The 11189-nt window shown below is 35.2% G+C and overlaps 1 protein-coding gene across 1 annotated transcript; it reads right to left on the bottom strand.

The window, feature by feature from the left end:
- Positions 1–683: 683 nt before the first annotated feature.
- On the bottom strand, positions 684–7657 carry LOC101744091 (programmed cell death protein 10). Its single transcript, XM_004929250.5, has 5 exons — positions 6768–7657; positions 5993–6170; positions 5694–5826; positions 5209–5370; positions 684–2838 (listed from the first exon to the last, which is right to left on the bottom strand). The coding sequence occupies exons 1-5, from the start codon at positions 6837–6839 to the stop codon at positions 2754–2756; spliced, it is 630 nt and encodes a 209-aa protein (XP_004929307.1). The 5' UTR covers positions 6840–7657; the 3' UTR covers positions 684–2753.
- Between the last annotated feature and the right edge of the window lie 3532 nt (positions 7658–11189).

Below are 11189 nucleotides of genomic sequence, written 5' to 3'. Positions count from 1 at the left end.
TGGTTACCGTCGCCCATGGACTTCACCAATGCCAGGGGCAGAGCCAAGCCGCTGCCTACCTACCTACTACATTCATTGCATATTTATGCAAGTTTATCTTGAAAATATTGTAAGCGAGATTCAAGCATCTATCAAATATCTTGTGTTGTATGATGGCTACCCGCCACATTCCTATAAGTGGGTAGAGCATATTAAAAACTTACAGTAGCCCATAGACATCACAACGTGAAAAACGTCACCCTCATACAGACAAAGAGGTGAAAGCCTCAATTCTATAGTATAACTGCTGGCTCACCCTTCATAAATTTTTTCCAACCGAAATAGATAGTGGTACCTACATAGGCACTCGTGCGAGCTCACATTCTTTTTTTTTGCGTTTCATTTTTAGTACACAAAATTCAACAAACTCTTCGATCATAGAAATCATTCTTGAATACGTAGTTAATATTTGTAACCAGCTAGAAAAACGGGTAACCACAGGATTAGCTTATCTTAATCGCATTTATACCTTAGCCTATCCAAAAGTATCAAACGATTAAGTGACGCTTTGTTCAAAACCGTAGAATTAAAAAGGTTCCCTTCATGAAGTCCCTTTATACTTCTTTTGTATTCATACTTAAACATTTTTTTCTTTTTTCTTCAAAACGAAGACATTCAAACCGGTTCAAAATAAAACAAACAAATTAAAACAAGTAATATTATAATTCTAAATATTATTATTTAGCAATCTGTTATACTAATATAATGCATAAACAATGATTTAAATGTATAGTCTAGGACTTAATTTATGTAATGAATGGATACATTTAATAACTTTCCCAATATTTTTAGATCTAAATATTAATTTAGTACTAATACATACAATGATGAATTATTTTTATTAATTAAAATTAGAAACAAACCCATAGAGAAAACCAACATCTTTAAATCACATTAGTTTTACCACACAGCTAGAACTAAAAATGAAATGAAAAATGCAAGTGTAATTTTCGACTAGCTATGAAAGAGAAATTTGGCTTGCTGTACGTGTCTACTCCTGTCTTCTATCTCCCGGCCCTCTCCTGTCTTCTATCTCCCGCCCCTCTCCTGTCTTGTGTTTTATTATTTTTCTACTGAACAGATTTTGAGTGGTCTACAGACACCCCAATTCGAATGCTGCTAACGATCTTGAGATATGAGGTAGAATAATACATTCTACAGATTTAGTTATGAAATAGTTAGGAAATTATGAAATATAAATTTTATTTTTTTCTGTCTCAAAATATTCTAACAAAGGGATCATCATCATCTCTCAAGTCTTCGCCATCTTTTTTTTTAAATAGCCTTCTGAATAAAATTATTTTAAAATTTTAATATAGGAAAGATTAACGAGCATGGCAAGTACATAATTTAAAAACAATTTATTTTATGAGCACTGTAATGTACGTCATATGTCATCATTTTACATCATCATCATCATCATCATCATCAACAGCCCACAGTCGTCCACTGCTGGACATAGGCCTCTCCCAATCCACACCACTGAGCACGGTCTGCGGCTCTCCTCATCCACTTCTTGCCGGCCACCGTGCGGAGGTCATCGCACCACCGAGCCAAGGGGCGTCCCACGTTACGTCTGCCGCTGCGCGGTCTCCACTCGAGAACCCGTCTGCTCCAGCGATCGTCAGTCCTACGGCATATATGGCCAGCCCACTGCCACTTCAGCTTGCTGACTCTTTGAGCTATGTCGATGACTTTAGTTCTCTGTCGAATAATCTCATTCCGGATTTTATCCTTCAGAGAAACTCCGAGCATTTTTACACTTTACCTTTAATAATAAATATAAGAACTTTCAGACAACAAATTTGTTCTGCGACACTTAAAAGGCCATCGCATCACCTCAAGCTTATTTCTTGAATTTTACCTGCTGTCTAATGAATCTAAAGACACAAGGGCTCCCGGGGAAATGACGCTGCGGATGAACTAGTAGGAAAACACTCAAACATCATAGGGATAAGTCATGAACAGATTGTTTCTCTGCTCAACAGCTGGCTATGCAAATCGATCACACAGTAGGTACACAAAAGCACAACTATCAGCCTGGGCAGGAAAATGTACAGGAAAGTACAGTACTAAAAGAAATATTGTTACATACAGTGGTCAGTGGCGACAGTGGCATAACAAGTTACAGTCCTTTTAATAATTTTTAAGTTACAGATTCTACTGATGGTCCTCTGTTTGAGCCAGCTGCTTGCGTTCTACTGGAACGGAATTCAACCGCAGTTTATGAGGCAAAATACTTTGGCACCTCAAGATACCTTTGTTGTTGCATAAGAAGACTAATCAACTGTTTAGAATTGTTAGGGTAGCAGGAATAATAATCCCACCAAGAAGATGGACAGGCGAGTGGTTTTCGAGCTGTTGTAAAATCCCATTTCCATGTATGTGATAATTAAATTTAAAAAGTCTAGTTCAAAAATTCAATATTTTTGAACTACATATATAGAGTTTTTTAATTATTAAGTGACCATCAAGATAACTATTCGTCAAACATAAAATCAGCTTTTTTATTCATAATTAAAAACAGCATTTTCCCAATTCCTTTAAACAGCTTAATGTGTGATTTTTAAAAACAATTTTCGAAGACATCAGGTGATATGAAGAAAAAGTGGTTTTTTTTTTGTTTAACAACATAGGCATTAGTGAGAGTAATTTTCTAGTAAGTTCTTTGCAAGAGCGCCATAGAATCAACATCTATTTCCATTTTTCACATATTACTCAGTCTTGCTCTTTACTGTATACAGTATCTGATTTGTTTGATGAATCAAATAAAGAGCGCTCACAAAAACAGCATTTGCTCTGAAAAAGATTTAAACAACAGATATTTAACACATTTTCTATAAATTTTACTTGAAACATTGTAAAATAATTTGGTTAATTTAATGGTGGTGGTGGTGGTTAATTTTAAGATATTTCCTCATGTGTAATTTTTTCAGTAACATACAGTCCACCTGTTTCCTGATCAAAATCATTCATGCACATCAGACACGACAGAGGCACAGACAAATGTTGATGATTATCACTGATTACTATTTCAAACCTCATTTCAAGAGCATATTTTAGTACTCAAGAAATACTGTGGAGTGGATTTAATTCTAGATCCAAATAGTACAAAGCAAACAATCTTTAAAAATAGACTGTGAATGATCTTAGTGGGTCCAGGTGGTAAAAGTTTCAATGGCATTTTATATTTATAGCAAGGATTATGTTAGATATGGCCTACTTATATATGGTTCTCATGTCTCAAGGTAAGTGCTGGTTTTCATATTATAATGAGCTCGAGTAACCACATAAGCTCATTCTCCCTCTAATGCAGTGATTCTCAACCACTGTGCCGCGGCACTTTTGTGTGCCGCCAAATTTCAAAAGTGTGCCGCCAAATTTTGCAAATATATAATAATGTTCATATTATTAAATTATACCATTTAAAAAGAAAAATATTTTTAACATGAATATATAACTAGTCAGGTTATAAGTATTGTCACACAGTAAAAACTTTTCTTTTAGAATGCTGGCCACAAAAAAGTTCATTGAATTCGAATTTCGAATTGTTCATGAAAATAAAAATGTATACTTTTAGAATTTTACTCATTTTTAAATATGGAGTGGACGCTTAAAGAAGGCCGTGTTGCAGTTATTGCGTTGCATCGTTGCGGTTACGCGCCAATTCAAATTTTTAACATACTGAAAAATTTGAATATAACCAAAAGATTCGTTTATCGTACCATCAAACGATACAATGAAGACTCTAGTGTAGATGACAGGTCAAGAAGTGGTCGCCCTCGGTCTGTTAGGACTCCAGCAGTGATAAAAGCTGTGAAGGCGCGAATTCAAAGAAATCCCAAACGTAAGCAGAAACTGTTGGCCCTTCAGATGGGGTTAAGCAGAACCACGGTGAAAAGGGTGTTAAATGAAGACTTAGGGCTTCGGGCATATCGAAGAAAAACAGGACATCGTTTGAATGCTCGTCTAATGGATCTGAGACTGAAGAGATGCCGCGCTTTGTTGAAGCGGTACGCGGGAAAAAATATCGGGAAATTCTTTTTTCGGATGAAAAAATTTTTACCGTAGAAGAGAGCTACAACAAACAAAATGATAAGGTGTACGCACACAGTAGTGAAGAAGCGAGCAACCGTATTCCGCGTGTCCAACGAGGTCATTTTCCATCCTCGCTCATGGTATGGTTGGGAGTTTCTTATTGGGGCTTAACAGAGGTACATTTTTGTGAGAAAGGTGTAAAAACGAATGCAGTTGTGTATCAAAATACAGTCCTGACGAACCTTGTGGAACCTGTTTCTCATACCATGTTCAATAACAGGCACTGGGTATTCCAACAAGATTCGGCGCCAGCTCATAGAGCGAAGAGCACACAAGACTGGCTGGCGGCGCGTGAAATCGACTTCATCCGGCACGAAGACTGGCCCTCCTCCAGTCCAGATTTGAATCCGTTAGATTACAAGATATGGCAACACTTGGAGGAAAAGGCGTGCTCAAAGCCTTATCCCAATTTGGAGTCACTCAAGACATCCTTGATTAAGGCAGCCGCCGATATTGACATGGACCTCGTTCGTGCTGCGATAGGCGACTGGCCGCGCAGATTGAAGGCCTGTATTCAAAATCACGGAGGTCATTTTGAATAAACTTTAGTGTCATAAGAATCTATGTTTTGTTAAGTTCATTTTGGTATATGAATGGTTACATAATGAATAAACTTGTTTCAATTATTTTACATTAAACATGTGACAGAATTTTTGACCTGACTAGGTATATATTGAAATCCACAAAAAAATAAATTATTTTATTATTTGCTTTGCAATGCGGTTTTTCTTAGTGCCAAATTATGATGAAGCGGCGTGCATAGCAATAGGAATATGTCTCAAGTCGGCGCACACTTGCCACTTTTTCGTACAAAACGTGTTGTTTTAGTGATCGTTGGGATTCACAAGGTGTTGCATAGTAGTTACTGCACCTTATCTTTCGTTAAAATTAGCAAATGTATGTGATTCGGTAGTAAGTAAATAATTTTTATCTTTTTCTTTGTGTGCCGCCAAATTTTGAAATAGTTAAATATGTGCCGCAACAAAAAAAAGGTTCAGAATCACTGCTCTAATGCAATAAAAATAAAAAACAATGGATCTCCGATTGTAACTAATTGACATAAATACTCACTGTCCTTCTTTAAAGTATTCTTTGAGTGTAGTAGAAAATCGCTTTGAATATTTTACAAATTCTCTTTTCCTCTGTTCTAATACTTGCTTCCCAGGACCTGGAGTATATGTAGATACCTCATTTACAGCATCCAGTAATTTTTTTATGGCAGAGGCTATTTCCCTGTTAAATTATATACTATGGTTATTACAATGTTGATTATTATATCAACGCTTGAAAGGCAAATGTGACTAAGCAATAATAACTGCTTTGTACATAAATGATAGGCAATAACCATATTTAATGCGTAAAAAATATATATTTCTAGGTATATTAAAAACATTTCAATCCTACAGCTAGATTCATTAAAATTGAATTTTTTTCAGGTATTTCAGCTTTAAATTGGTCTACTGTAAAGTACACGCATTGTCACTTAGTCATGTTTGCCTTTCAAGTGTTGATATATTAAAGAATACAACCAATATTGCATTTTCTACAGCACATACTTGATAGTCTCAAGAAAAGTCTTCCGATCAGTTATCTCATCTGGAATGCGACTCAGTATCTTTTTCAAAGCAGCAGATTTCTTATTAAGCTCCTGAAATGCCTCTTCAGTCCTGTTCAGCCTTAAATCAGTACCTATAAACAGAACTTTCTTGAGATTACATTGTAAAATCGTTTGTTTTTTAATTTTGTCTTTATCGTTTTATTTCTGAAAAATGGTCAGTTTTCATAACTTGAAGGTTTTTTAAATAGTATCATAAACTTGTAAGTTAACTAAATACAAAAAAATATAAATTCATACATTCTGAATCTGTGAGACTCCCTTGTAATCTTAATAAGCTCTCATTCATATTAACAGGAATATCTGCTCTCCTCATGATTCCTGCCACCAAATCATAATTAAGACCAGGTACTGCAGCCTCTGCTTTGGTGAGAGCTGCTCGTAATGTCTGAGAGGCAGCCAGATCATATTTCTCCAGCTGAAAACACATTTTAAAACATACTTTAGGTGGGAAAATAATATTAATAATAGTCTATCTGGCTATCGACTTTGCTTGGGTCGACAAAATACATACTACTATTAATACTTACCTTTCCTATAACAGTACTACTATTTTCACCATTTTCATCCTTAAATTCCTATAATTTTGCGTCTATTTGCTACCTAATCTAAGACGACATTGATCAAAATGAACACACATGTACCATTTTATTTTTCCCAAGAAATAACAATGTCTGCTTTATCTTGCTCTGTCAGTTATCCTGCTCGGATAACTTTTTGTATCAGGCAATTGAGACTTGAAGTTTAGGGCAACAGTATTCATGATATTTTTTCTAAGAACTCCAGTAACCAGTAACAAAATATGAATAAAGTTATGAAAGCAATATTACAGTGGTTTCTTTATTATTAACGACTGTAAAACAAAAGATACAAGATCAATTCATTTTATTAATTCTGATATTGGGTCTTGTTGAGGTTACCAAGAAACTAGTTGATAGTTAAGTTACCTTGATTAGAATGCCTAAAATGATAAGGTCATATTTTAATACATGTAAGTAGATTTAGAACGACTCACCTGCGTTAGGACAGGGCGAATTAAAACTGGTAATACCAAAGAAGTCACAGGCAATTCATCGCCCATTGTCATTGTGATAGTTTAAATATTTCAATTTATCTAAGAAATTTATAAAACCCCAATGATTGTAGGCCAGTAACAATCAGATAAAAACAGTTTAATTAATGAAGGTAAATTTTGTAATCATTGGTGACAATTTGAGAAATATGTCAAGTGGTAGTACTTCCCTTTTTCTAACTGGAAAGGCGAAAGTATCACCTTACAACCAAATTGTTCCTTTTTTATGAAAAATGAAGAGAACGAAATTAAATTAATTAATTTGAAATATGAATCAATTAGGATGAAAGTAAATGAAACAAGATGAGTTGGGATGAAGTATAGTCTGAGTGATATGGTTATTTACTGAGACTTTTTGGAAGATCCTGGGAAACTACACCCAGCACGGCGCCGCGGCGGCTTTGTTTCATTTTTCCACATTTTTGCCCTTTCACGGGTACTAAACATTTAATAAACCACTGCTATTACACATTGAAACCCAAAGAAAGACTAATTTAATAAATAAAACAATTCACACAACTTCTCGCCCCGCGTTCCCGCCAAAAGTCAAACAACGTGAACGTATTGAATTTTCTTGTTTGATTAGTCCATTGTAAACGAAATGTAAGCACCTACAGCTAAATCCTTTGTACTTTGAAAATTACAAGAAAATATCATAGGCATAGTTTTTAGGGTTTTCATGAAAAGACCATGACAATACAACTGACGCATGGCTTTAATATTTTAATATTTAATAAAAATTTAGGAGTATGATCAAAGTTTCTTTGCCTCTTCACCAGATCAATAAAAAAAAAATACGATTTCACTCATTGAACCACAGATTGAGAGAGGCGGGAACCTTCAAAAAATTTGGGACGGAACTTGAGAAGAGGGCCAATTAAAAAATTCATATCCTTTTTAACTAATTTAATTTGATATTCTGTAGATATTGTAGCATATTTTAGTTTATAACTGTATATATGTTTAGTTTATAATTGTATATTTTAGTACTTTAGCGTAGATAGTATGGAGTTGGAGGCGGGAACGGATCCCCCGGATCCGAATATTACTGAGGAGACAACTGATACGACTAACTCAAGGTTTAGCCAACCAATATTTTTCTGTGATGAGTTCGACCTTTCCAACGTATCTGAATTTGTCAACGTTAAATCGAAGAAATCCCAAAAAAAGAAACTTGTTAATTCTTTTAAACCAAAGATCTCGGACAAACAACTTTCGTTGCGCCCGCTGCAGCAGGCTTTGGCGGGAAATCTTGCAAATAACGTAAATAAGCTTATAGTGCCTCCTCGCCAAATTGTACAGACCTCACCAGAGCCTACTTCAGCGAGTCCTTCTATGACACCATCTGAGACCCCAATGGCTGACTCTGTTTACAGAAAAAAATACACTGAACAGGATCCTGGTCCATATATGGTCCATGTTACTTTAATCTCAGATTCTAATAGTACTACATCACTGCACCCACTTAAATTTGGAAATTTTCTAAAGAAAAGCAATCTTGGTAATATCTTACAGGATGGAATTAAACGAGTAGGTCGTAATCGCCTGGCAATAACTTTTAAAACACATAGTGATGCCAATATTTTCATATCCAACATGTCTATGAATCCATTGTGATTCCAGTGATTCCTACATATAATATATGTAAAATGGGTTTGATAAAGGGTATCCCTCAGGAGTGGACTCATGAGGACATTGTAGACAATCTGCAAATCCCAGAAGGCTATGGACAAATTATCAAATCCCGTAGATTAAACAGGAAGTCTGTCAACTCAGATGGAACTTCATGGATTCCTACTCAAACTGTGGTCTTGACTTTTGACGGACAGTCTCTTCCCTCTAGAGTGTATTCCTTTTTTTCAAGTATTCCAGTTGAACAGTATATTTATCCAACGGTACAATGTTTCAATTGTTGTCGCTTTGGACACACTCGTGTTCAATGCAGGAGCAAACCTAGATGTAATAAATGTGCTGGAGAGCACAGCGGACTGGCTTGTAATACTGAGACTTTTTCTTGTGTTAACTGTAGAGGTGAACATATGGCTACAAACAAATCTTGCCCTGAGTTTAGTAGACAAACAAATATTAAAAAACATATGTCTCAAAACCCCATTTCATACCAAGAAGCCTCTAAATTGTTTCCTATTGTAAAGAAATCATATTCGCAAATAACATCATCTATTCCACTATCTGCCCAAAGTTTAAATGATGTAGATAGTTCAAATTCTGTCTCTTACAAAAAAACTGTTATAAAGAAGCCTAAACAGGCATCTATTTTAAATAAGGGTTATGACAAATCAGAATATAAATCATTGATCCGCAGCATTTCATTTGATGAGTCTCAAGGTAAAGTAGGTTCCGCTTTGCAATCCAACAAAGAAAAGGATACACAGTTGCCATCTTCTGACACACTAAATAAATTGTTATCCACACTTATAAATATTATTGCTAATTCAGAACTACCAGAACACGTTGCTCTTTCACTTATAAATAATATTTCACTATCAATTTTCAATATTTTTAAATATGGACAGAGTCCTACAGTGGAACTGTAAAAGCATAGTTCCTAAAAAACATGAAATTATATCTTTAATTAATTCACATAATATTTTTTTACTAGCCATATCAGAAACTTGGTTAGTTCCAGGTTCCACTTTCCGTATGGCCGGTTTTAATATTCTCAGACATGATAGACATGATGGGTATGGTGGCACAGCCCTTTTAATTCGTAATAATCACAGATTTTCTTCTTTGCCAATCCCAGCTTTTAACTCGGATATTTTACAAGCAGTGGCTGCCCGAGTAGGTGAGGTAACATATCTATCTGTGTACATTTCAGAAAAGGATTTATCTGTTCTGCCTATACTAGACAAAATCATTCAATCATTACCCAAACCAATAGTAGTTCTAGGGGATTTCAACGCTCACCACTTCTTATGGGGAGCACCCAACGATGATGGCATGGGAAATGGCTTAATGGAGATAATAAATGATCATAATCTTTGTGTTCTGAATGATGGGTCCCCCACTCGTCGCCCAGTTCCGGGTCAAGCCCCAAGTTATGTTGATATAACACTTAGTTCAGCCAGTTTGTCTTCACTGTTAAACTGGGAATGTTTAACGCTGTCCTGTGGCAGTGATCATTATCCCTTATTAATTTCCTTGCCCTCTGGTAAAACAGGCACTTTTAATCCACTACCGCCGTTATTTAAGTTCAGATTAAATAACTATGATTGGGAACTGTTTAGTCAAGAAGTCGAATCGAAAATTATGTCTTTTCCAAGTTTATCTACTCTTGATGATTATAACAACATAAACAAGGCGTATGATAACCTTATTACGGCATACTTAGCAGCTGCAGATAAACATATCCCCAAAAAGAATGTTGCCCATAAGAAAATACCTTCTCCCCCATGGTGGGACAAAGAATGTACAGAAGCTGTCAATAAAAGAAATGATGCAGAAAAACTTAATAAGCAATGTTTGACCATGCATAGTTATTTATTTTATAAAAATGTTGAAGCGGCCACTAAAAGGCTTCTTCGGAAAAAGAAAAAAGAGGGATGGAAAAGATTTTGTTCCAAGCTTTCGCCTGATTCGCCATCCTCCCTAATCTGGAAAAATATAAGAATGTTTAGATCTTCTTTTATAGCCCCATCTAGAAATTATACATCGCAAGAATGGATTAATCCTTTTTTGGACAATATCGCACCCACTATGGTTCCTAAGTTTGACCAATTGCCTTATACATACTCTTATATATCAGATAACTCTAATATTAATAATAACTTAGCGTGTTCATTTTCTTTGCCGGAACTTCAATTAGTTTTGAACCGGTTATCAGACTCCACTCCAGGATGTGATGGTATTCCTTACTCTTTCTTAATTAATTCAAAACCTATAACCCTATCATATTTACTGAATTTAATTAATTCTATAATAGACACTGGTATAATACCTTCTTCCTGGAAACATCAAATTATAATACCTATATTAAAGCCTAACAAAGATTCAAATAATCCTTTATCTTATAGACCTGTAGCGTTATCATCTGTTTTGGTAAAATTAGCAGAACATTTAATTAAACAAAGATTTGAGTGGTACGTAGAACATAACAATCTTTTGCCTTGCTCTCAATATGGGTTCAGAAGAGGTAAAGGTGTGTCCGATAGCCATGCCATTTTTGCAACAGACATTTTTTTGTCTTTTTCGAAATCTGAATCGGTTGTAGGAGCCTTTTTAGATATTCAAAGCGCGTATGATAATGTAAACTTAATTAAATTAAAAGAAAAAATGTCGGATTTAAAATTACCATTAAAATTTATTGATTTCATTTTTAATTTATATACTGGAAGGACTATTTCT

This window comes from Bombyx mori, chromosome 4 (assembly GCF_030269925.1).
Source record: "Bombyx mori chromosome 4, ASM3026992v2".
NCBI classification, from domain to species: Eukaryota; Metazoa; Arthropoda; class Insecta; order Lepidoptera; family Bombycidae; genus Bombyx; species Bombyx mori.
This window is presented reverse-complemented; position numbering and strand designations above follow the sequence as displayed.

What these genes read in the sequence shown, in the direction of transcription:
- LOC101744091 (XM_004929250.5), bottom strand. Translation starts at nt 6,839, where the DNA reads ATGACAATGGGCGATGAATTGCCTGTGACTTCTTTGGTATTACCAGTT. An exon ending in TTCGCCCTGTCCTAACGCAG is followed by an intron (nt 6,171 to 6,767) that starts GTGAGTCGTTCT and finishes ATGTGTTTTCAG; the next exon opens with CTGGAGAAATATGATCTGGC. An exon ending in GAATACTTTAAAGAAGGACA is followed by an intron (nt 2,839 to 5,208) that starts GTGAGTATTTAT and finishes AATCTTTTTCAG; the next exon opens with AGCAAATGCTGTTTTTGTGA.